This window comes from Poeciliopsis prolifica, unplaced genomic scaffold (assembly GCF_027474105.1).
Source record: "Poeciliopsis prolifica strain line A6 unplaced genomic scaffold, Auburn_PproV2 SCAFFOLD056, whole genome shotgun sequence".
NCBI classification, from domain to species: Eukaryota; Metazoa; Chordata; class Actinopteri; order Cyprinodontiformes; family Poeciliidae; genus Poeciliopsis; species Poeciliopsis prolifica.
The window spans coordinates 3,110,796-3,138,107 of NW_026562431.1; the positions used below are offsets into that span (position 1 = coordinate 3,110,796).

The 27,312-nt window shown below is 39.2% G+C and overlaps 2 protein-coding genes across 8 annotated transcripts in view; both read right to left on the reverse strand.

Annotated features, from left to right (window-relative positions):
• LOC129379298 (abl interactor 2-like) overlaps nt 1-19,886 on the reverse strand; it is a 30,893-nt gene extending 11,007 nt beyond the window's left edge. For 4 of the 7 annotated variants that reach the window (XM_055060007.1, XM_055060003.1, XM_055060006.1 and 1 more), the window contains exons 1-5: nt 19,741-19,886; nt 7,292-7,459; nt 3,252-3,428; nt 1,504-1,521; nt 495-598 (exon numbers count right to left, since the gene is read on the reverse strand). In XM_055060007.1, coding sequence (XP_054915982.1) covers nt 495-598; nt 1,504-1,521; nt 3,252-3,428; nt 7,292-7,459; nt 19,741-19,857 — 584 coding nt within the window. In that variant the 5' untranslated portion in view covers nt 19,858-19,886. Of the gene's footprint in view, nt 1-490; nt 599-1,503; nt 1,522-3,251; nt 3,429-7,291; nt 7,460-19,740 lie in introns of all 7 variants that reach the window. The other 3 variants (XM_055060005.1, XM_055060002.1, XM_055060008.1) reach the window with 2 other exon arrangements.
• Nucleotides 19,887-20,608: 722 nt separating this feature from the next.
• Nucleotides 20,609-25,102, reverse strand: LOC129379299 (transmembrane protein 237A-like). The gene is given in 11 exon segments (XM_055060009.1): nt 20,609-20,822; nt 21,176-21,297; nt 21,976-22,063; nt 22,149-22,222; nt 22,304-22,495; nt 22,847-22,967; nt 23,289-23,443; nt 24,290-24,395; nt 24,833-24,952; nt 25,034-25,072; nt 25,075-25,102. Coding segments are annotated over 11 exon segments (1,113 nt in total). The 3' UTR covers nt 20,609-20,754.
• Between the last annotated feature and the right edge of the window lie 2,210 nt (nt 25,103-27,312).

Below are 27,312 nucleotides of genomic sequence, written 5' to 3' on the forward strand. Positions count from 1 at the left end.
AATTATATCCGCTTTTAACGTGACAGACGCAGAAGAAAGTGACGTGCATAAAAGAAGAGGAAACAACTGTAGGATATAATACAATTATAGTGTAGGAGAAAGGGAGTAAAATACAGGTAGAGAAAAGAAGACCAAAAGACGAATAAACAGCTTGGTGACCCAGATGTTTAAGGGCAAAGAACACAACAAGCTCTCCCAACAGATGATGTTATTCCTCACAGCGCTGCGTTTCAGTGTGTGGGTGTGTGTGATTTCCCTCTGCCATCTCAAATCTGTAATAACCTCGTCACAGGACCCCCGTCTTTTCACAAGAGATTTAAATATGCGCTGCAGCCTGTTTCTAAGAGATTTCCACAGAGAAGTTGACCGTCTCATCTAACATTAACCTTGTTGTCTTCCAGGGCACAAAAAGAGTCACAAAGTTGAATAATTTACAGAAAAGTATGAAAATTACATTGGATGAGAGTAATCAAAGTGAAAGTAGGTGTACATACCCCAAGATTCCTTTTCCTGCCCTTGGAGGGCTGGGTGGTTTCTGGGTCGGGGGGTTAGTCCGGGACAGGCCTCCTCCAAGTTTCAGACTCTGCTGGCCATTTACCTGAGAAACAAACACGCTCACTATCAAAACTACTTAGTTTGGACATAATCAATCAAAAACACCAACTTGACTGGAATCTCTCATTTACATAATGTAGATTTGAGGCAAAGCATTATCACCGACATTTCATGTTCCTTAGAAAATAAAAATATGAGGAAGAATTTTCTTCCTCATGTTTTCTGCATCTTTCTTGTTCCCACTCTTCTACCAAGGCCAGATTTTGCGAGAGGATGACTAACAATTAGCTGTGGACCTCTGCAGCTTCTGCAAAGTTATAATTGGCTGCTTCTCAGTCTATTTGCCTAGGCCAGGGTTTGGCAACCCAACATTTTGAAAGAACTATTTTGGACCCAAAAGTGTTTTGTTTATTTTGTAAAACTGCTTTGGAAAAACTTTTTTTCATATCACACAATTCAGCAACAGCTGGCTGTTACTGCTGGAGAAAACGACAAAGAAGACAACAGGAAGTAGTAGGAGGATGATGGTGGAACATTATTTTTAATGACTTATCATGTGAACAATCTTATTCACACTTCATTTTAATTTAATTTCTTGTTTATTGGAAACACAGCAATTGGGAAATTGTTTAGTTTTTCTACATGAGTCTTTCAAGTTTTTGCCAGCATAGTAAAATTTCTCAGTTGACACGAGGGACAAAAGGACAGTAAAGATGGAAAATACTACAAGAGGAAGAATCTCAACATCCATATTTGTATACCGGTTAAAATAAAACACGCGTGGAATAGATGTAAAAAATCTACAATTTGTTCTGCCTGACCATCAGACATACATTATGGAGTACAAAATAAGCAGCACTTCTTCCTTTTGGCTTTCAATCATCGCCTGGTAAGACACATCAGATGCATTCGCTCTGTACTATGTGTAGGTGTGTTGTAGATTCTTACCTTGAACCTCATCAACCACTTAACACATCAGTGACAGCAGATGGAACAGGAGGAAAAGGAAACAGAAGACATTTTTATCTAAAGGTTAGGCAGAGTGCAACTGCATCATGCAAATACGGTCAATCGTTAAGAGCAGCAGACAGAAAATGCAAGGCAGAAAGAGAGCTTCAGATAAACACCGGCTGAGATAGAGACACAGAAACACAGATCAGGATGCTTTAGTTTGGTTGTAGTTTGTGATGCAGTGATACTGAAGTGTGCAACTAAATAAATCATTTTGAAAACAGAGACAAATAAACTACAGCCCAAGGGAATACTTTTTATAACTTGTGACACAGTAGGATGATGACAGTATGGTTCTCTGCCCAGGGTGACACTGTACCAGTGGGTGGCAGAAACACTTAAGAAAAAAGATATGAGCTGTACACAAAACAAACTGAACTTCAGACAGTTATGAACAAAAATATCCTGGCTTTGATTGAAACCGTTTCAGAAAAGTAAAACGGTTTCTCTGTCTTGCATCTCACTTTTTAAAGCCTGAGTTTCAGTTTCATTCACAAAAAAAAAATTGAAAAATTTGAAATTAAAAACACTGTGAAAATGTTCTATCTTAGATTTACGCTAATTTTCCTAAGGCAGATGGAGAAAAAGAGTGAATCCTGATCTTGAGAAACCCTTTCAAAAGTTTGCAAAATGCTGGATTACTTTTGTGAAAGGTCAAGCAAAAGTTTAGCAGGATACTACTTATATATACTAAAATCATGCAAGAGGTTTACAAACTCCTGAATTAATTTTGAGGGATCACGTAAAACTTTTCCGCTTTCATGCAAAGATGCCAAATTACTTTTGCGAGATCACCCAAAAGGTTTGCAAGATCCTGAATAGCTTTAGCAACATCACCTAACAGATTTTGCAAGATCGTGTTAAAGTTTTACAATTTCTCTCAAAGATTAAAAAAATTACTTTGTGGGATCAGATAAAAGTTTTGCGAGATCCCAAACTACTTTTGCAATTTCACAAAAAAGTTCTGCAAAGTCTTGAATTACTTTTATGTGATCACACAAAAGCTTTACAAAATTCCAAATTACTCTTGTGAAATCCTAAACTTCTTCTACATATTTAAGGCTTAATTCTTACCCATAAACACCATAGGATGGATATATATATATAGGCAGACTTAGAGATTTTTAGTTTGTGTTTGTACTTATTTAAAAACAAATTGAATCAATGCTCGACAGAAGACATAATTTAGATACAAGTGAGATGATCTGAAGAGAGTTCTTAGCACACGGGGACACATTTAAATCAAATCCTACGATCTGTGTTGCATTTCCACATCGATATGTTTCCCCAGCAGCTCATTTCCAGTTTATGACCAGCGGCCTTTACTCACAGAGGAACTACACACACTTTTTGAGTAGGGTTAGTTACATAGCGAGTTACAGAAACTCCACAAATATGATCATTCCACCCAAAAATTTTTTCATTTCAAACATTTTAAAGGATCTCGCAAAAGTAAGTCGGAATATTTTTTTTCCCCTCCACATCCCTTAAGGAGCTCTGAAACTTTCCTATCATGTTCTCAAATGAAAAAAGACAAACAAAACAATACAATAACTTTCAATTAGTTTTTTGTTTTTGAATTTCAGAGTAACGTTAACATGCTGGCACCGTCACAGAATTTTACGGCCTGCCACAACATTAATTACATGAGCAATCGCCGTTATTAACTCGTTTTTGCCACCGACCTTGACTCCATGTCCAGTGTCATCCAGCACGCTGTAGTCAATGGGCTTCCTGATGTAGCGCACGGGCCTCTCCAGACTGGCTGGGGCAATGATTTTATGGGAGCGGGATGTGTTTTTGTTGGTGGTCAGTATGCCAATCTCACGCCTCGCCACCTTCTCCTTGTGGATGTCGACTGTCTGCAAGGAGGAACAAAGAGTCGATAGTTGGACTTCTTTGATCAAATGATGCTTAAAGATTACATATCGTCTCAACAGATAGTGCCATATACGCACAAACCTTGTGTGTATAAGTTGTAATAACTGTGGTTACTACTTCAAAACAATGACAGAACCCAAAGTAATTTTTTTGTTTCCAAGTTGAACTCAATATTTCTTTCTCTCAGAAAGGCAGTTTGCCTTCAAATCTTCCCTTGGAATCACTGATTCCCTCATTTCCTCACCGGCTGTTAAAAACCCAGAGTGCTCAGTGTGAGAATGAAATTCTCACTGCTCTGTGTTCTCACACTCTGGATATTTTTGGAGAAGTCCTAACATGGATGACAGTCTGCCTGTGGAGCTGGGGAGTCAGTAGAAGAAGGATACTTTACTCTGGTTATCAAGTGAAATTTACAGAAAGCAGGATCCATGTGTGCACCATGTGCGGGTGGATCACTGTGTAGAGTTGGCCTGTTGAGAGCACATGAAACAAGAAAGTACTTCTTAATATAGAATGATTAGAGGCTGGCTGTGTACAAGTTCACAGCAGCCATTCTTGCTCAAGGAAGAGTCACATTTGTTTTGGCATCGCACGTCATGACGGAGATTTTTACAAGTTTGACAACAACAAAAAAAACTGAATATAACTTCAGATTTTGTATAATTTTTGTCCAGGTTAAATTAGAAAGTGAGATATTATGGTTAATTTTCTAAACTACAGAAAAATTATTGTTCGGAATCTCAACTGTGAAAAATTGGACTGATGTTGATATCTGATAGTGATACTGCTGTTATGTTAGATTTACCAATGTTTTATTTTCGCTGAAATTTTTTATCTGATTACTTGATTTATCATAAGAATAATCGATAGATTACACGATTACTGAAATATTTGTTTACAACAGTCCTAATGGACAATTATTGACATCCTATTATTCAGAAGAGCTTTATGACCAACAGCAAGGCAACCAGCTGACCTTACTGACCGGGTTCATAACCCGGTGTACTATTTGCAGCTGAAACCACACTTGTACCATCAAGGAAGAGACTGCTGTGTTTTTGTTTTTGACCTACTAGCGAAATTGGTAGTTGACATCTTTCTGTTTTGGTGAGCAAGCAGAAGGACCTGCATTGTGTGGCCTATGAGAGTTAGAGACCCGAGTAACAAGGTGAAGACAACACAGCAGTTTTGTCACCATAAACACTGTTGTCTAATCTTTTGATTAAAATGAAAGTCTCTATTCTTAATATCTATGAATGACCAATTCATTTCCTACTTATAAAGATGACAAGAGTGGTATTTTCAATGATATAATGAGGCTGGAATCCTCTCTTAGTGTAAAATTATTCGGGAGGTTTTATTTTAATCTCAAGATATGAATTCAAAACATTGTCATTTAGGAAAGCAGCAGAATAGTTCATCTGCTGCTTTCAATACAATGCTTATTGGAGTCATAGGAGTATGGGTATATTTAATAATATATAATATACATTCAAATGAGGCGCAAATGTCAGATCAAAAGCATCCTTTAAAAACAACAACCTTTAGGCAGGCATTAAACATGTTTCATTAAGAGCATATTTATGTTTTTAAAAATTGTTTCTAGTTTGATGTAATATACTAACATAATAATTTTGGGTTTAACTGTGAAACATAAAATTTAAAGCAAAGAAACACACTGAACACTGAGTCCCTTTTGCCTCCAGCTAATGACAGAAAAACAAAGTTTCATGGTACACACACTGGACATCATCCTAACAATGGCTGTTTTTTTTTTAGATGTCTCTGATGTTGCATGAATAATGTCTTGGTGATTGCAGCTGCATAAAATGCTAAATGCATTACATAAGAGTATCTTAGTGTTTGTGAATGCGAAGAAGCCTCACAGTGCAAAGTGTTCGCCTACATAACAGATGCGAGTGTCTTTCTGAACAGAAAGTGGTGATTATAACGTCCGTCCTCAGCCTGGGCCAACACAGCAGAGAGAAGCATCTCATTATGGCTGCATGGAAACTGCGCCGATAATTCGGAGGTCTAAGGGGAGAATGGACCCTCTGTACCGCTGAGAAGTCCAACTTAATTCCTCCAAGCACTCTTCGGTGCACTAATTCTTTTCAACTGAAGCCTTTTCCAAGCATTCAGCTTATTTTCTTATGGAAGCTGGCTGGGTTTGTCTGAGATGAATGCACTTGACAGAGCTGCCGTTGTGTAGGAGTGCAGCACAGTGTAACTCACTGAATCGCTAGTGATGCTTCACACCTCTGACTGTACTGGGGAGGGGGGCTCTTACATATTCCAGCTGAGTAACACAATGGGAAATTGTGCTTTATCTCCTCGGATTTGGCATTCATAAAAAAGTGGCGATACTGACTCCCGATGCAACGTGACGTCACGCAAGCAAGAAGTTGCTCGCTGACGATGACTGCCACTGCTTTTAGCTGTCAAGTTGTCAACAAAATGCGATGAGTCTTAAATGTACACGTGACATATACCAGAAAAAAGGATGCAGTGCTTGATAATGAGGTCAGGAGAAAGTGTTAATTCACAAAAATAGCAATGGGAAGGGAGGTAGTTCAGTTATGCTAGCTTGACTTTGACATCCTTAGCATCTAGATGGGCTGTGGAATTTGGTGTGTTTTGGTTCGGTTAAAAAAATAAGAAATGTGGCGACGCTCACGCCCTCTCTGACAGACCATCAGTAGAGCAGGGGTTAATATTAACTAACCAACCACTGCTGTGTTCAGAAGATCACTTATTAATACTCACAAAATAAACATCAAGCACAGAAACATAAAAGTGTCATGACAAGATCAGGGTCAGGCTACGAATTTCTTTTAAAATACAACAATGAAGTCTTAACATAACAAGGGTAGTCATATCTTTATGAAAACACCAACGTGAAAAATAACAAAAAAATAGGAATGTTGAGCATTTTTCACAGAAAATACATCATCTTTTAACACATCATCAAATTATTATCAGCAGCAGAACTTTGAAACGACATGTCACTCGATGACTGGAAGCTGCCTCTATGTTAAAAGATGAAATTATTTTCCTTTGTGATGCTCGAATAGAGACAGTGAGTTCACTCAAACTTGATACTGAGTTTTAATTCCACACGCTACTGGAATGTTTCTGAGAGTTTCATCTGATTAGCATGAAACTGCAAAAGGTGCTATTTTGAATTTGGAAACTATTTTGAATTTCTACCATATTGAAGAAGCAGCTGACATAATAATTTGTTCTAATAAAAACGACAAAATGTCTCAATACAGAAATAGTTTGTACCAAACATGTATCCTAAGCATGCTTTCTGCACAGATATGTAAAGAAAGACAACATGCTTCTGCACTTTGGCCGCTTCTCAATGGCTGTGAATAGTTCTTTCGATCATTAAGTACAAAGTTCAGAAATAGATTCAGAGCTGCTCCACTCAGCCCGAGAGTGGCTAAATGAACCTTCATGCATGCATACATGATTATGACCCACGAGTCCTTTTCCTCTGGATAAGAGAACCATGTATGACTTTATTCATTATGTACTCCAAAAAGCAATGTTCATAAATGCTGCATTCATAAATCTTTGGTTTCAAAGACGAAGATTAGAGAGAAAATAGAATCGTGCAAATAGAAATTATTGAGTTTGTTTGAATTTCTAATGTTATTAATTGTTTTTGAGTTTATTCAAACAGGCCTAACTGGAGTTAAAATGTGTAAACGCTCGAGGGGTATGAATATTTTTGGAAGGCTCTACATATCCCTACATACACATAAATGGGTATTTCCTATTTGCTTCCTGACTATGATGTTTTTCACTCAAGTGAGAACATTTAGGGTCACCAGACCTGTGAGATATGGTTGACGGAGCTCTCCATGCGGCGGAGCTGCGAGGCCTGGATGTCGAGCATCTGCAGCACATTGTTGGCCAGCGTATTGATAAGGTAGGCGACGCTGGCCAGAGACTGGGTGGTGTAGCTCTTGGTCTCCTCCAGCGCTTGTTCTTTGTCTGCAGACTGTGGACGGAGGGGACAGGAGACAGATTTGGGACAGGAGTCAGGCAAGACGAACAGCTTCAAAAAACAAAACAAAAAAAAACAAAAACAAAGATAAACTGCAACAAATATTTCAAATGATTCAGAAAGTGCAATTAAGAGTTCTAAACATAATAGAAAATAAATGTGCTCAAAGCACATAGCATAGAATTACACTGAATAAATCATGCTGGGCGGATGGATAGAAAATATATGATGTACAGTCCTCATAAGTACAGAAACACCATCTGTGTGTGTGTGTGTTTGTGTGCGTGTGTGTGCGTGTGTGTGTGTGTGTGAGTGTGTGTGTGTGTGCGTATGTGCGCTCAAGCACAATATAGGTCAGCGCAAATTCATTCATGCCTGAAGTTGACAAGAAACACACTGACACCCAAATGTGTATCTACGCATGCACGCGTGTGTGTGTCTGCACACACAGCTGCACAGAGACGAGAAAGATGATAACTGACAACGGAAAAGAAAACACGCACACCCAGTTTGTGTCATGACTTCAGATGACCCATTGCCCTACATTCTCAGCCAGAGCCCAAATCCACGCTTCTTGAGCCACACCGCGGCTCCAGAAAACATTTCAATCTGCCCCGGCTTCCAGTCCTGTCAGCGGCTTGAGGAGCAGCTTCCAGTTTCTGCAGGCGAACTGCTAGTGGTGAAGCCAAGTGCTACCTGAGGTCATACAGACACGGGGTAGTTAAAGCATTATAATTGGCGGCATTAAAATTTCTCTACGAGTAACAAACAAGCTCCACTGCTCATTAAAATAATCCTGTTCAAGCGTGGTTGAGATGTTACTGCCAAATTTTCTTCCTTGTACTTATACAGCTATGAATATGCAAGTTCCCTCAGACTTTATGTAGAATTTATGTGAACTAAAAATAAAAAAGCGGCCACTTGATCCCTGTGCTGTTTCCTTCTAACCTCTTACTGCTGAGCCTCTGGAAAGTCACTCCTGGATATGCGCTGAGCTCCATTATTATGGTGAGATTTTAACGTTTATGAGAAAATAAAACGATATCGTCTTCACAATATTTTACTACACGTTAGAGAAAACTCATAGTGGCAGACATTGACACTCTCTTTGTGGTTAGCATTAATTTGGATGAAGGATGTGGGATTCAAAGTGTTCTGCTGCATCGGGACTGGTTATGTTACTTTTAGGATGTTTTCACACCTGACCAGTCCAGTTCGATCAGGACCAAAATTGCAACATTTGTTGCAACTTCAACTTTCGCAGTTTGCTGTCACACTGTCAAAAAACCAAACCTTTTGAAAGACCTGTTCACCTCCTCCCTGTGGTGGCGCTGCACCAACAGCCCCTGGAGGAAATTACATGGAAGCCTTTAAAGAAAACACTGAGCGCAACCGTCCTTCACAAAATGTAAACAAAAAATGGAGTGGCGTCAGATTTTAGTGGTTGCAGGGTTGCTTTATTGTGTTTGGTAAAAGACCACAACCCATTTTTCCTACTATTGCTTTTTTGTGTGTTTGATTTGGTTCTATTTACCCAGAATTCTTTGCACTATGGTCCACTTCCTGCTTTTGGAGTGGTCTCCCGACTGCTTGGCATTCACATATGCATTTGAACCACGCCAGAGCTCACTTTGACCAAAAGGTCTAGGTTTTTAGGCGTACCAGAGTTTGCATTTTCAGTCCATGTCAGAGTTTGACTGCGCATTATCCAACAAAAGGAATGGTCAAAGGAAGTAGAGTTCATTTAAAACAGACTGAACAAGGCTGGCGTGAATGCACTTTTAACGTGCCATTACAACTTAATTCCTCTCATATTTAAGGATGAACTGAAACATCATGGAAATTATGTTTCAATGTTCAATAGTGCTCCTAACTGATCAAAAAATTATTAGTATTATTAATGAAAAAGTAGGAAGGTCTAAGGTTTAATTAAATTTCCAATCATAGAGCATGCTGAGGGGAGTAAAGCACCTAGCATAGTGTGAGATGAATAAACATTGGGATTGGTGAATTGTTGCAATATTTACACATTAGGTAAGAGCTGTGACTATGGAAGTTTTTTGACACTTAGTGATCAAACAGTGTGAAATACGTAAAAAGACATGCTGAAGCATTGTCTCCTATGGCATTGTGCCAAACTTAGTTTTAGGCGGTTGGTTGTACTCTTTTGGCTGATAAGTGCATGTCCTCATTCAGCTGAAATAATAGTAACATGATCTTTTCTCTTTTGAGAGGCTGAAAGTTGGCTTAAAGTACTGCAGTGTGTGACAGTAAGATTTTGGCTGATTTTAGTCCCTAAAAATTAAGGGCAGAATGTCCTTACGTAACATTTATATTTATGTTTACATTCAGGTACATCTGCAGTTTAGGCTTATGCGTTGTTGACATTTTTTGTTTTGAATCCTTTAACTGTCTTTCTATGTCACTTTTTCATTTTGGTCTGCCAAGCTTTTTTCTTCAACATTATTTATTTTCCTCCCTACATTTATGACAACATCCTTACATCTCCTCTACAGCTCCTTCTTTTTCCTATCAGACCTCTAACGTCCCGTTAGCAGTGACCTAGTTGGACCACTGCCCTCTCAGGCCTAAGGCGAGGGCAGAACAACACGCGCACATATATATACACACGTACCAACGTTAATAAACCCAGATTTTTATTTCCAACTAAATTCATATACATGAATCACATTAGAGCTACACTGATTCGTGTGCATGCTCTGATTCCTCTGACCTCTTTTTTTTAATGAAGACATATGTGAGTTTATTAATCACCATCTGGATGTTTCCTGCTGTATTTTTAATGCATATGGGGACATTTTAGCACATCAAAATACAGCTACAACAAATCCCCCTCACCCCCTCAAAATAGAATATTGATCTTAAATATTATCTTGAAAGGGTCAAATGACATTTATTCAAAGGAATGAAAAATGCAATCTTGAAGCAAAATGAGAATCGAAAAAGATATCCAAACATCTAGATTTGGATTTTGCTCTACAGCAAGTCCAAGCCCTGCATCACACTGATGTTAGAACCTAATTGTTATTATATTGTATATGATACTTATTTTGGTAAGAATTTTGATTTATCATTGTCACAATAAATTCTGATTAATAATGTCTAAAATCCCCTAAAACTGCCCATACTGTCAGAATCATTGCTGTCATTTTCGCCTATGTTTGTTCAAGAATAGTCTCAAGAAATATCAATAAATTCAAAAGTATGACTAAATGCAGGTACTGTGTGCAGTTTATTGATGCAAGTCATACTCTTTATGGGAGTGGTGTCCTAAAAAAGCACAAATGTGTTTTGTTTTTCCAAAAGCAGTATTAGAGTTTATTTGGCTTTGATTGCTCTGCCATGGAGTCACATCTATACAACCAACTAAAAAACGAAACTGTAGTTTTTATTGTCACTGTTATCGTTATAGCAGAACAAAATGTTGTGATAAAACTTTAAGTCCATATCGCCCCCCCTACTCATAGGTGTAAAAGTCTTTTTTAGGCTGCTCTAAAACATTACGATTGTTGGGGGTTTTTTTTGTTTTCAAACCATTCAGAGGCATAATTGCTGGTTGGCTTTAAACTATTGTTCTGCTTCATAACCCATGTGTGCTTGAGATTACAGCATGTTCGGTAGGCACTGGGCAGATGTTGCTTGGCGGTGTGTTCAAGTGCATCTTCTACCCCACTTGCCCCGCTGAAGTATTGACAACCACCAGAAGACTACAGGCTGCTTTTTTTTACCGTAGAAGGAAAGGTCCGTTGCTCTGCATGTCACAGACGGTTTACAGCTCAAATATATGTGTGTACTGTAAAGATTTACTGTTATGGTTTCAGTAAAACAGTAAGAAGTTTCCAATATGGGAACATTTAACAGATAAATTCCTCTGTAACTAAGAAATTAGAAACTTTTAAATCAGCCTTTCTGTTTCTCTGTACAGTACCTCTTTAGATGTAAGGTAGAACAAGACAGCTTTTAGAACTTTTGTTTATTTTGTGAGACGCTGTAATGATCATGTGGTTAATGCTCTGTGACATCAATTTTCCTCAGACAGAAGAAACGTATCTGAACAATAAACTCTTGGCCAATGACTGCACTGTCTGGCTCCTGAACCAGCCAAATTCATCAAGTTATCAACTAGTGAGTTCATCTAAAGTTCATTGACTTTATCGATTGACTAACAATTAACTGATAAAAACCTGAGTTTTCTCTTGTCAAGACAATGGGCCATCTTTAAATAACATAAAAGGCTAAATTTTTCCTAAAATGCTAAATTTGGAACAACTACCAAACAAATATATGTTAACAATTCCCTGAGTAAGGGGATAACTTAAGCTTGTCAAGTGTTTATGTTTCAAAACGTAACAGCGTAAGTTCACCGGACCGATTATTTTTGCTGTTCTGTTATGGCCCTGCCATCTTTGTTTCTGTATCAACCGGCTAGCTTAAGGATGTCCAGTGGTGCCCTCTTCTGGATGGCAGCCAAGACACAACACTAAAAGAAGGTGTGAAACTACATCATTACTTAATCTTTTAGAACTATTTTTAATTTAGTAAACCATTAAATCGATATTTAATTAATTGTAAGTTGATTAATTATTTGCCTCTCTAATAGGAGTGTAGTTTGATAAAGACACCATGTATTCATAAGGTTTAAGAATCGTAAATTATGTCATGTTATTTGAACTGTAGATGTCCTGATTGGTATCAGTTCCTGAAGAAACCTGGTCACTGTGTTGGTCTATCTGAGTTTTGCTGCCTCCTTCAAACAGCAGAAATATTAGTCAAGTATTAAATATTAGTAAATACTATTAAATATTAGTCGCTCAAAGCTAATCACTAACTTAATGAACACAGAAGGCCAGATTTTCTTTAAGATTAATCCAAACTGAAATGCAAATGTTCAAAGACATAACAGGCATTAGTTCGCACTTAAGCTAGCTGACTCCCCTGAATTAAAGCGTAAACATCCTTAAACAGGTATCACTTAACTTGTCCATATAAGGATATTAATATGTATGATTTGGTGGTTTTTGGAAAAATCTGTAAACACTGAGCCACGAATAGACGGGGGTCTACTGTACTGTCAGACAACGGAAGAGGAGACAGTGCGATTTGCAAGAAACACAATTTCTTTTATTTGTTTGCAACTCTGAATAATAAGCATGGAATAGAGCTCTGAACATCTCAGACTTCGCCCTGACTCCTCCACCAACAAGCAGAGTATCACAACACACCTCTGACCCATTTTCAGTGAAAGTAATACATTCTCACACTGTAACAGTGTCAGTGTTATTTCAACGGATGCGGGCGGCTGCTGATCTGTAGCACTTGACTTTCCCTTCTGCTTTCCTTATTATTGCTCCAAAAAAACAGAGCAAACCTAAGGAACGTACATTAAGTTCAAATGATTTTTCTAGGAAGGGGCAGTTTTTAGTCTTTTGTTGATCTGTTCTAAGAGAAATAAATATTTCAAAGATGTCACACAGTTCTTTCTCATGGTTTATGGAAACTGTGATTGTATGCCAACACATCCAAAACAGACACAGTAGAGCTTTTCCAGAGACACAATACATCACAGGACGAACAAAAGGAAACCCACAGACCATTTTTAAAGGGGCAGTGTTATCTGTTTTCCAGGCACATAGTGCCATTTTATAACACAATCAACTAACCATGTTACTTTTCAGTTGCTGGAAAAATATGCCATCTATGACTTGAAATTTCACATCATATTTCAGCGCCTTGAAATTGGGCCTCTGTCTCTTTAAAAACTCTCGATCTTTTGGACACTTCGCCTTCGGGAAGTTATCACAACATCTCTCCTCTATTAACTCTTTAGCAATGTTTTTACTAGCATAGCACTGAGAAGTAGCTCCTATAATGAGTTCAGCAGATGTGCAGTTCCACCAAGTGTTTGCTAATTGTTGCTGATTAGTCTGAAGGAGCTGAGAGGGGGAATCATTCATTCACCTCTATGCTCTATGAGGTGGAAGTTCAGTAGCTTGAAAACTCCAGCTCTGAGGAGGAGCTTCGTCTTGAAGGCAGTGTTTTGAACAGCTGAATGAGATTAAAGGATTTCTCAAACATGCATGAAAAAATCAAGGTATGTTATTGATTAGGGAATAAGATTAAAACATGATGGAAAGCTCAAAATAGTTGATTTTGTACGATACTGTCCCTTTAACAAGACTGCAAATTGGTGGTTGAGAATATATTTATTGAATTTTTTTCTTCTTCTTCCCTCAATTTTAGATGAAATCAGAAAATATCAGAGCTTGAAATGAAAGCATCTCACTGAATAACAAAAACGGATGCATTACAGATTTCATGGACACATCCAGTAATGTCATTTAAAACTTTCGCCGACAGTGTGAGTGGGCTGCATGTCCTTACTGCAGAAAGAGAATATGAATAATAATAAGACACTGACAGTCATTTATCTATGAGGGGGTTATCACAGAGCAGTTCAACACTGAGAATAATCACACAAATGACACAAACTGGCCTGCAAAAGAAGCCAGATTTTTAAACATTTTTATGAGAATCATAAACCTGTGTCGGCCTGCACATTGGTTCGTCCCCGGGGTTTGTCAAAAGTCACAAACCCATCTTTCCAAGCGCTCAGGCGGTTCCGCCCCCGCAGGAGTTGTTCCTGGCGTTGGCGCTGAAACTGGAGGCTGATACTGAACCAAATCGCCATGGTTTCCGAGTCGAAATACACACACACGCGCGCTCATACACACGCTCACTTTGGGCATCCACAGGCTGCCTCCTGCAGCAGTGTGCCATGTGTTTTCAATGAGGAGTTGGAAGCTGAGCTGCGTTTCAGCTACCTCTGCCGACGAGCTAACCGCTACCAGCTGTGAGAGGTCAACATGGTGCATAAGCTCCACGCTGCCCAGTCCGTTACTTGAGGGTTTTCAGAGAAAATAAATGCTGATTAATTAATGAGGTTCATTGTGTTTCACTTACTTTTGAAGCAAATATTTGAATAAACTGCCTAGATATTCCTGGTTTCACTATACAAATGGCAGAGATTTGTGTATAATGTTATGAAAGATTCACGGAGCCGATATTAATGTCTGAAATTGAAAAACATTCTAGATTAGGTATTGATGACAAACTGTCTGATCCATAAGGGCGGATCTATTCAGTCTAATTCTATGCTTTGTGCTCTGAGCAACGTCGCGTTTTGATATTTATATAATTGCACTTTCTGAACAATTTGACCACATGTTTGACCAAGGTAGTAAACCTATTGTTTATGTTAGTTTCAGTTTTGTTGACAAATTAAAGTCGTGTTGACATGTTGGACCAGGTTTGTGAAGCTTTTGGTGTATTTAAATGTACTGTACTGCTGAAGTATTATCAAATAAATTTGTGATTCAGTACATTTATGTCTGTGTTTGGAAATAAAAAGAAACTCTTCAAGTCAACTCAGGACTGATTTTATGTATCAGATTGGTATTTGCTGATACTAAGCATTAAATATCGATACAGGCGACTGTAAATTTTAGTTTGACACAAGGCAAAAAATCAATACAGAAAGACAACCTATGGATTCATTTAAAAGAAAAAATATTTAGATTGCTTATGGTAGAGAAACTCCACAAGAAACGGGAGCAGGCTTAAATCTTTTGCTGAAATTTTCATTAGAATAAGAAAACACTATCTGTCAAGCTATGTTAAGACTCTAATACTGACTCTTGAAATGACTGAGGCCAAGTTTAAATGCTGTGAGCGTTTCACACGGGCAAAGCCAAACACAGTTAAGAAGACTGGAGCAGAACAAGATTACGTAAGACATCGCATCTGATCGCAGCAAAAATATAGGCCAAGCAACGAGTTGGTGCTGTTTGGACATGTTTGTATGGATATTTTAATGCAAAGACAAACACAGGAGTAGCCGATAATCAGTTCTTCATAACTACATATCCCTGACACTTAGAGCTTGTTCATAGTGATCCAGCCTCAGCAACACCTTAAGTATTCAAAGTTGCAATGAGATTCAGCCTTGAAACCTGTCAGTTTTCTGCTCTTTAATGTCTGGAGGCTTTACTGTGACAGAGACAAAGACTCAGTTTCACGTTCCTGCATGTTTCAATGTCCTCAGCAGAAAAAAGTGGGTGGCATGCCGTGATTTATGTTATGAACATGCAAACAATTTGTTTTTTCTGCTTTTCACCAGTTTTTTTTTTTTTTTGTTTGTTTTACTTGATTCTTTTTGTTTTAATGTTATCTTGGGATTCAGTTTGTTGGAAAATGACTGAAAATAAATAAATGTTTTACATTTGTGTGACCTCTGGCGAAAATGTGATTTTGCACAAGAAATGTTATCGATTGGAGATTTTGCAGCAAATTAGAACCTGTTGGCCTTGGTCTTGGCTGAAGTCAAGTAAGCTATTCTTGAGATGTTTTAGAAACATTTTTCACCCTGTAGTGATCGATTCCTTGCAGCTGCGCAGCGCTACTGCATACTGCGTGTTCATTCTTCAGAGAATCCTTTATATGGAGAACAGAAACCACTAAGCTAAAAACAAATTACTTACTGGATTCCATTAGTCGCTCCAATTTCCAAACTTTGCATTAATTTCGCGATCTCACCGCTTTTGCTGCTACTCCGTTCAGCTTCTCTTTCACGACTACTTGCGCAACTTTACTTAGTTTCTTATCAACAAATCACAGCCGCTCATTATTTATTGAAGATTTGAGATTTCCAAAAACAAAGGAATCTAATGTTGCGTGGCGTTTCTTGCGTTTGGAAGCTCATTCCTTTTCACATAACCGGAAAAACTTTTTTTAACATTTCTCTGACATTCGGAAAAATCTTGTTTGCTTAGTAGAGCATAACTCCAGTTTTACTTGGCCTATTAACACAATTTAAAAACTGGTGTGTAGTTTAAAATGTGCACTTTCAGCACAAGTTGAACGTGAGTCTCGCTGCTTCGCCATCGCAAACCAGACATGTTAAAAAAACGCCATAAGCCTATGGACCTCTATAGTTTAACGTATCAATACTCACGGATGAAAAATCGATACCTTCCGAGGGTGGGAAAAATCTCTAAATATTGTAGAATCAATATAATTATACAGCCCAGCTTTAAACATGTTTTTAACTCAGAAACATGGCAGGTAGCTGCCCTATAGTCTCTACCACTGAGCCAAGCAAGTTTTTAAACTTCCTAGACGACTTCTGGGCACAGCTTTAGGTTGTACCCGTTTAAAAATGGGTAAGAAACTGCTCTACCTGTTCCCCTCGTTGACAACTGTAGTGTGTGGCAATGCCAGGTGACAGCCACTGTAGAGAGATGTTCCTGAATGCATTGGTCTAGTTGCATGATTTATTGTTTATTTTTCTCCCTCTGGGGTAAAAAGGGACAATTCACTTCTGCAAACAGAGCTTTTTAACAGGCATTCCTCTGTTGTTGTTTTTTCTTTTATGATTTATGTAAGAATTAATTGTTCTTTCAAGAAAAACATCAATTTGAACCCTTTGGCCACAAACCATTTGAAGGACTTGGTGAGAATGGGTCAAGTAATCAGCAGTAATGCCTCGCACAGTTGGTTCTGCAAACAGTGCTAAATTAAATAAATCCATAAACAGCCAACTACACTCTGTAAAAGCTGCTCAGCAGAGCTGCTCCAAATGTAAAAGCAGCAGCAAAAAATATGGAAATGCTCCAAAAAAAGCGCTTACAGCTATATCTGAGTCAGTAATTCAAACTTAACTCGTTAAATCGTTAAAACTTAACGAACCATTGATTCATTAATTGTCTAATTCTAGAAAACAGACAAAGTTTTCCCTAGCTGTTAAATAAAAATCGTTAATTCTGGTATTTCTGTAGAATTGCCGTAACAGATGCGTAATCCTGGTAAGATAACAGCTGAACGCGCCGTTTGGCTGCAACGTCGCCTCAGCCAGTCTGGAATCGCTTTTCTTCCACTTTCTCTTGACTGACAGCGAAACTCACACCCACAGCTGCACAAACGAGATGGTTATGAAACGTGGCTGTGAACAGGTGTGTATTTTAGGGAGAACAGTTGTTTGTAGCAGCTTTGCTTGCCCACGTACATGCACACACGCTGCAGTCACGGTGTCTCTTGTGAAGCGCAGAGGGAGAACGGCAGCCAACCAAAGCTACTGACTTGGCGTCTTGAGATGGAATTTACTCAGTTATCCGCAAATGAAAGAAAAAAAAACAAAAAAAAAACAAAATGCCAAATAAAAAGCAGTTCAGCATCCAAAGTAAGCTGGGCTGCTGACAAAATGAGAAAATAATGACTCACCGGTTAGGATTCATAAAGGAATTAATTAAAAGTCAGTAGAAATTGCCTTGCATGCACCGTTGAAACCAGAAGATAAAAGGAAACAATAAAAAAAAACTGTAGTTTTTCATTGCTTTTCAAGATCTGAAAGCCATGTCAATGCAATGTTTGCAAGGACAGAGAGCAAACAAATGACTGAATTTATTGCACCAATGAGAATCTAATGGAATTGCATGTTATTTTTGGTGAGACTTTAAGCTGCTAATGTTTGAAAATAGTATGAAATTGTACAATTCTGGCAAAGCTTGAGGCTTGCCACTCTGTAGATATTTTTCTAGATCCGCCGCTGCTGACAAGTATTTCGATGTGTTTATGTTGACTATTGGAAGAACATTGTTCCAACTTTGTGGTAGAGAAAAGTCAAATTTCTTCTCTATTAGAAGTAATACACAGCACAGGGAAATGCACAGCATTTCCCTTACAAATTTGTTCAAAACCTTGTCAAATTTGAGCTCATATCGAATAAACACAATTTTGCAAGCGTGATGTTTCCATCAAGTTAAAAACGCAATTAAAATCCCAGGTGAATAACTCATTAAAGCATATAAGAGCCATCGTCCTCCTACTTCCTGTCGTCTTTTTCTTTGTCTTTTCCTGCAGTAGTTTCATCCAGTTGTTGAACAGGTGACTCTTGTGATGCGAAAAAAGTGTTTTCATTGCAGAATTACGAAATACCTTCATTTCAATGCTGCCGAAAATCCACCTGGTCCTCAGGCTCAATCTGTTTTTTTTTTTAAATTGAAAAAAGTGAGTTTTTTTTTTTTTTAATCTATTAATATTTCCACCAAGCGAATTGATTTCTTGGAATTCCAATTTGCTCAATCATATGCTCAATCACACAGCTAGTGAATCATGGTGACCTCTTTCAGCAAAATAAAGCATTCTGACACAAAACAAAAAGGTTTCCAAAAAAGATTTGAGTAGCACAACAGCGAGTTTGGAGTGTTGGCTGGGCCTCAAGCTTCTCCAAACCGAGCATCTGCAGGGATCTTTCTGGATAAACAAATCTGGTACCACATCAAAGATCCTCACAGGACTTAAAGGATCTGCTGCTAACATCTTGCCGCCAGAAACCAGCCAGCACACATTCAAGGACTATTTGGGGTGGGAGTCATAATGTTATGCCAACGCAATGACAACGTGCAAAGACTGAATCAATGCGTCAGATTAGCAGAGTCTATCAGCAGAAATAACGAATAAACTAGTGTATCCGTAAAACTACTAAAGACCTGGTAAGGACTGGTGGAAATACTTAAAACAGAGGCTGTGGGGAATGGTGTACTTTGAGGGAGCTCCTTCCAATCGATAATAAAATACAGTAAATAAAGTGTGACACCAGACTTCACACATTTTGTGTCAACAGTTCCCTGCCTATCTGCAGCTGTCAGACATAATCTAAACAGAGGGTTTAAGTCATTTCACGTCTGAAAGCAAAGGGTCGCTTTACTCGGTGTGTGTGCGCAAAGAGCATGCGCCAGCTTCGTAAGACTAAATGAGAACTTTAACACTTCTATCTGTCACTGAAGTTTCCCCTCAAACAGACGTACTATGGAATGCCCACTGTAAAACTCATATTTATTTGTTAAGCTGAAAAATATGTTGGCACTGGTCGAGCTGGAGAATACTGTTTAATTTAGAATACTGCTTTATATATATATATATATATATATATATATATATATATATATATATATATATATACATATATATATATATATATATATATATATATATATATATATATATATATATATATATATATATGTCACCTTTCCACAGAGAGCTGACAGCAACATAATGGACTGTGTTGGTTATTCCATCACTCCTTTTCCCTTACCGCCCACTCCCCGCCACACAACTGTTCCGTGGGTTTCTTTTTTTTAAAAATAAATAAATTAGCACCCTTGGTTTCTTTAAAGAAAAACAAAACGCTCCCGTACCTGGACATAATTGCTTTCGCAGTATTCCGCTACTCTTTCCAGATTCGTAAAACTGTCCAGTAACGCTCTCCGTCCCGCAGGAATTTCTTCCTCCAGCAGCATCTGTAGCTCCGCCATCTTTACATAGTCCTTACTACTAACGGCTGTTGCTCGCGCTGACTGGATGCATCCTGCTGCCTTCCAGGGCTGTGGGAAATTTCACAACTGCGCTGAGATACCTTGGAAATGCTGGGGGAATGTATTTTAAGGGCCATTTTTGGCTCGTGAAGTGGCTTCTCTCGACTCCTTTCCATGAGTCAAGAATGGTAAAATAAATGAATAAAAATGAAAAACTGTAAGTTTTATGTTTTTCTTTTAGTCAGGCGGCAACAGTACAAATCCTTTTTTAATGTTTTGGATATTTAATAACAAAACGTAGCATATTTATGGTTGTTGTTTTTTTAAATTATGATTTAGACTGAATTTACGGCTGTAATAACAGCTAATTTGTAGAATATATTACATCATAAACAACCATAACTGACAGCACAAAACTTCAGTGTAAGTTATTTTGGTTTTGCATTTAGGGCACTATATAACAAAATCCTGAGGAAAACACATTTTGTCTACTTTGACATCAATAAAGAAAGTGAGATATTATTCCATCACGTCTTGTTTTGACTGAATTAGCAACATCCTGAAAGCACAGGTTAAATGTATCTTGACTATTTTGAAGACGTGCCGATTATAGTGTTTTTTTTCTTCTTCTTTGAATAGAGAAGGTCTAAATATTTTCACACGACTCTGAAAATTATCAGTCTCTAGTTTAACTTCAAAACTGTTTGGTTCATATTCCCCTGCAGGCAAACACACTCAAACCACACAGCGGTGACCGTACATAAACTCATTTATTGATTTACAAAATAACATTCAGCAAACAAATAATACACATTTACTCAAACAGAATCATAGATCGAATAGCCGTTCGATTTCCAGTCTAGTACACAGGCTGACATAGATTCAACACGTCTGGTTTTAGGCAGGGATGTCCAGGTTTTCTTCTCCTCTGGGGAAACCCTCCACCTCCATCGTCATCAAAAATTCTGCTCATACACAAAAGAAGCAAAATCTTTTTGAGTATTGGGTTCATTGCGACCAAGCAATGAACCCAATATTACAGTTCTTATACTGTAATAAGAACTTTACTAATAATGACTTTACTGCCATCTAGTGGCAGAATAAAAACCACCACGATGATGAGCAATAATAACTATGATGAGCAGCTATGACGCACTAAAAGATAAGATTTTATCAGTTTGTTTTTTTTAATTAACATTGTTTCAACATCAAAGTAAGACCAGCTCTTATGAAATACATGTAATAGAGGGGGAAAAAACTGCAATTAATAAGAAGGTATTTCCAAACAGATTTTATCCTGGATGTCATCCAGGCTCACCTTCTGTGTAGTCGATGTCTGGGCGCGTGGACACAACAGCCCATGCGACACCCACCAACAGCGCCACCACCAGGTTGACCACGATCCACGGCCGCAATATCTGCTGCTCGGAACCTGGAGGCCTGAAGGTGAAAAAATTCGACAAGTGTTTGGGTGTTAGCTAGCCCCATAAAAATCAATCGTATGGATTGCCAGGACCCTCAACTATTGAGACTTTGTTAAAGTTTGATCTGGTTTCAGCCAATCACTAATGCTTGCACCATCTCAAACAGTGCTATGAAGCTAGGGAGTTCTGTAAAAAGAAAAACATCCATTGTGTCACAACATCTTTGCCAGCAGTACAATGTATTAAACATTCCTCTTGCTCCAACTTGAATTGCACAGTATTAGGAAGTGTGGCCAACACAGACTGAACGGCTTCATTCACTTCCTCCACCGCCATTCTTAAACTACAACCACAGGAGCTCTACAATTTGAAATTCTTCTGTTAGCTGATCGGCCCGGATGAAATCCGCTCTGAGAAATCTCGCTCAATGGGAGCAGAACTGCATGAAAAGGAGATGGCCAGGCCAGGTTTTATTCAGCATTACCGAGAACCCTTTTTCAAAGACTACATGGGATTCCAATGGGTTTGGAAAAACTCACATTCTGAACCACACCCATTGGTCTCTTTAGTAGGAACACCTGTTCAATGTCTCGTCACAAAAAGCATTGAGTTGGTTTTAAATGCTTACAATAGTCTTGGTTTTTTTAGATGATTTTCGAAGCGCTGAAGTTGAATGAATAACAACGGATCTCACCACAGAGTTTCATTGGCCGAAGGATAAAGGTTGATGCGGTCGCTGGTCATCTGCTGGCTGAGGGACAGTATCAGGGCTATGAAATATACTGAATACACACAGAGATGGCATGAAAACATTGTCATCATCTCCATCGTCGTAATCATCATCAATGACATTAGTCGAGGTCTTACAGAAGGAAGCCACGGCCACCGGGTCCAGAGTGAGGAAGCCTCTCAAGGCCATCGATGTCTTGGCCAGGTTGACCCTATGATGATACGCCCAACTTCAGATGTTAATTTCATACAGAAACACAAATCTCGGAGGTGCTGTTTTTGCCCACAGAGACCTGTCGAATGCGGACACGGTGCTGATGGCCAACAGCAGGTAGAGCAGAGACTGAGCCGGGTAGGCCAGAGGGTGGTACTGCTGTAGCAGGTTGTGCAGCGTGGTCATCTGCTCGCCGGCCAACACGTACACCACGATGATGTTCCATACCGCATAGCCAGCCAGGAACCCATGAGAGAACAAACCGACCACCCTGCAAGTGGAAGACACACGACCGTATATATGCATTCAATTTATAGACCTAATGTTGCTTCATCAGCGGGTTGCCTGGATTGCTCGTTTCTGGTTTTTCATCGGTAGCGGACACCTATTGGTCTCTTTTAAAGGATGACAGTGGTTTAAGCTATTGTCACAAAAATATTCTTCAATGCATTAGTCAGTGGACATGTATTCCAGAGAGGTTCAGGTTCCCTTTTCTACCCCTAAAGCCCACTGTCGCTTTGTCGTAACAACTTAGCAAACAGCTTGGGATATTTAAAGTGAAAAGGAGTTGATATCATGCTACATGCTTGTTTTGCTTGAGCGCTCACATGTCTCAACAAACCTGAAGCTGTTGTGAACCTTCAGAGAGACGTCCCTGGTGGTCCAGATCTGCCTGGGGTCCATGTAGTCCTCAGTCAGCTCCGAGTGCCTGAGCTGCTCCACTCGGTCGGCCTGGAAACGCCCTGCGCACACACAGGTCCCCCTCACACACAAAGACCAACATGTTCTGGAGACACCTGTAGAAACTTCCCTGGAAACATTATTGTGCCAAAGTTTTGGGTCAACCCTAAATTCAATTCAAATTCAAAAAACATTTTATTGATCCCAAGGGAAAACTAAATGTTGTTGTAACTCATGTTAATTCATATTCTTCTGTTACTGTAGATCGGGAAAGAGCTCAATTCATGTAAACCAATGGTTTGAAACAAGAAAAAAGTTTGACTTTTTCAATAGAAAATTGAAAGAGGAACTCAACACCTTTCACTTATCAGATTCCCACTCACGGTTCCTCTCCACAAAAACTTTGCCGACCGGCTGGCTGTGTCCGTGGGGGGCGGAGAACAGGGAATGCTGCGGAATGGGAGACTGAGCGTCGGTGATGATGTCTTCGTCCTCGACTTCCAGATCATTGCTGTAGTGCTCCGTCGCCTTCGCCTTCCTGTCATGGGAGAAAGCAAAGAAGAGTTTGAAAGAAGAAGTGACCAGAAACCGGCAAACCATAAATAACGACGGATTAAGACAGAAAACAAAAGAGGAGTAGATTTCCACCAAAATACTCAGAAATGTTGCGATCAATTTTGAAATTTCTTAGAAAGAACTTGGAAATTTCCAAAAAGTTGATCATTTACCAAAAAAAAAAAAAAAGAAAACCCCTCATATATTATGATTAATCTCAGAAATTTTCCAGAAAAACACTGGGAAACTTCTTATTTACACTTTTCGACTTAGGAAATTTCTGTTTCAAAAGTCAAAACTTTTTTAGAGAAAGTTTACAAATTTCTTATTTTGAAAAATCAAACATTTATGACTGTCGAAACTGACAGATAATTTCTGAAATTATTCTAAAAATTGATGATCTCTTGGGGGCAATATTTACTTCTGTTTCTCAATCTGTAACGCCCCTAATGTACACCATGGTAACATGTTGAAAACTCTTTGAACATATTACTGGAATCAGATTTCACATTAAAGTGAACATTTTTAAAAACTATTAATGAACAATAACCGAAGATGAAGCAATATTTCCACAAAAACAAACAACTGTCTCTGTGATTTGCATTTTTGAAATGGCTCTGGGTAAAAGTCAGCTCATAAAAGTCATGACTTCTAGTCAATGCATTTCTTGCTCAGTTAATCCTTACTCTATTTGTAATTGAAGCTGCTAAGTTGCTCTCACTTCCTCCTTTTCTCGTTGTTTGTTTTTAACCAGTAACTCTTGAACTTCCTCTGCTTGACGTCAGATCAGTCCGATGTTTTAAATCCTGCTGCAGGTACTGGTACTTACTTCTTCCTTTTTGTCTTTCTGGTGACGGCAACAGTCATCTCCTCTCCTTCCCCGACCGCCTCGGCCGTGCTGCCGTTTGGCACATCCCCGTGTTCTGTTTCCTGATCTGTCCGAGCGACACACGGTCAGACACACTCTGTGACAGGCACTCTGCTCAGATCATTGCGTTTTTGGGAAGGGCCCCGGCGCTGTCAATCACCTTTTGTGCCTCTGCCCCCTTTCTCTCGGCTATTCTACAGCCAGTTCTTTCATGAACTCTAAGGCGAGTTAGCATAGCCGCAAATGACAGCGGATATGTGGTTTTCCTGGAATGGTGATTTGCTTCTCCGCTATAAGCACATTTAGCATCATGTGTACAAGAATGATTGACAGCGCTAAGGCCTGCCTCTTAGCTCTGACTGGTTGTTTTTGATGCATTTTTCATGTGGCAGTAGTAAAAATGATGGATTTTTTCAAAGAAAAACAATAATAGTTGTTGTAAGTCAGATACTGCAGCTTTAAAGATAGATTTGACTCAACCCTTTTCAGCGTCAATGCTCGTACCAATAGTTGACGCCTTTTTCTTCTTCTTCTTCTTGTGCGGCGTTGCGTCGTGCAGATCCGGGGTCAGACGGTCTCTGCTGTCGGAGTGGCTCCTGTCCTCCGCCTCCACCTCCAGCCCCGCTGCGGCACGAAACACGGAATGAAGCGACAAAACAGCAGCAGGCGAGCGGGAGGAGCCGCCGCGAGGTGGCGCTCGCTCACCTTCGCCCTGCTCCTCCGCCTCAGTCACCTCCTTCCTCGCTTCTTCTTCTTGCTCTTCACCGTCGGCATGGCGACGTCTCCCGGTGACGACGCCGGAGCTCAAGGCTTCAGCGGGAAGGCCGCCGGAGGCGCGCGAGGACGGCGCCGCGAGGCCGCCACCTCTCCGGGACTGATTTAGGTCACGAGATGAACGTCTATGGGGATTTTGAAGGCGGCAGGCCGGGCGGGCGGTGCTGCATGTCAGAGGAAGCTGGATTAGCCAGAAGACAGGTGGCGGGGCGACGCTTTGGAAAACAGATCAAAAAGCACGAGGCACGCGCTTCCCACAAGGTGAATTTCATGTACCTCTCAGTTCATCTGCCAATGTCTTTAAACAGACAGTGTTATGTACTTTCCAGTCACTGACACAATCAATTAACCATGCTAACTTCAGTTGCTATGAAATTGCCTCAAATCAAATAAAACTCAAAACAAATTAGATTTTGTAATTTAATTTTTTGAAATTGGGCCTCTGTCTCTTTAAAAACAACAACAAACAAAAAAACTCCTGCTCTTTCTGAAACTCCGCCTCCAGGAAGTCATCACCTGTCCTCACAACGTCAGAAGGTTAAAGTGGTTAACATTAAAGGGTTAACCAGATCAACCCTTTAATGTTAAGCTCAGCAGATTTGCAGTTCCAACAGATGCTTGCTAATTGCTGCTGACTAGTCTGAAGGAGCTGAGTGGAGGGAAGAGAGCTCTGTGAGAAGGAAGCTTGGAAAGCTGAATGGTTGCCATGAAAATTAAAGGATTTCTCAAACACACATAAAAGAATCAAGGCAACACTGCAGGTTTTTGATGAGGGAATAACATTATCACATGATGGAAAGTAAAAAAAAAGTCATATTTTTTTAACACTGCCCCTTTAATGAAAGCAATTAGATTATGTTTCTCAATAAATTTTTGTAAAGTCAAGTCTCAAATCAAGTCTTTTGCCCCAATTTCAAGTCAAGTCTTAAATCTCTGTTGACTGATGAAATTCTAGCTCTTCAACACCGCATTACTGTCCAGTGATGGTATAGTTACTTTGAGAAAGTAACTCTAATCAGATTACTGATTACTCCTTGAAAAAATCATTTTGTTTACTGATTACTTGATTTGGAAAGTAACAAAGTTACATTAAAAGTAATGTTTTTAGTTACATTCAGCAGCTGCTAACAATAACAACGCTCTGCCACCTGTGAACATCACATTGATCTTTGCCTATACTTCATTGTAAGCTGTTTTATAATGATTACATCAATAATTTGTCTCCACTTATATGTTTGAACTGAAGGTGAGATTATTTAATGGTTACAACAGTACAAAAAAACAACAACTTTAGTGCATGTTTAGTGCACTCTTGTGCATGTTTTTGTGTGTTTCTATTGTCTGGAAAACTATAAATAGGATTTCAGACCATCCCCCCACCCCAGCCTCCAGATTCTGCTTTACGGCCCTGTGTTTGCTGCAGCACACAGAGCTCTTCCTGTGGCTCCACAACTCAGATGGCTGCACAGATTTGTGACATTTATCTTAATATGAATAATTATAATGGCATTTAGTTGCACAACTTTATAGACTCATTCATTTGTGGCTCTTTTCATGTTTATTACATTTAGTCTCAATGTTTGCAGTCTGTTGTAGCGCAAAGCGAAGCTCGACATCATTCAGGTAATATATTTACTTGACATTAACAAAGACACAGCGGGACGGATCATCCGGGAAACAATGGACGGGGAGAGTCTGACTATAGCTAACTGGATGTCGTTTACGACATCTGGGGTTTATGTCTCCTTATTTCCAAACCGCAACCCGCGACTCATTAAATCTGCAAGCGACTTTAGAAAAAAACAAGCCCAAAGCTGCTTATATTGAACAGACTTGGTGACCAAAACTCAAATTAGTTCTTGTTTTTCTAGCAACAAAATGCACATCTCTTTCTTCCCTCCATTGTCTATGTTTTTGTCGCTGCTGATAGTGTCGCATAGAAATGGCGGTCACTCCCCAAGATGCAGAGAGGAAATAAAATAAAATGACAAAGGAAAATAGAAACGCACAGCGATTTTGATAAGTAACTGTAGTCTGATTAGTGGGTTTGAAACAGCAACGCGTTAGATTACTCGTTACTGAAAAAAGTGGTCTGACGCATTACTAAATAATGCGGTACTGACATCACTGATGCTGTCAGGGTCCAGATCCTGTATCCTATGAGCATTAGTCAACACAAACAGCTGACAAAGATTTTAAAAAACATTTCT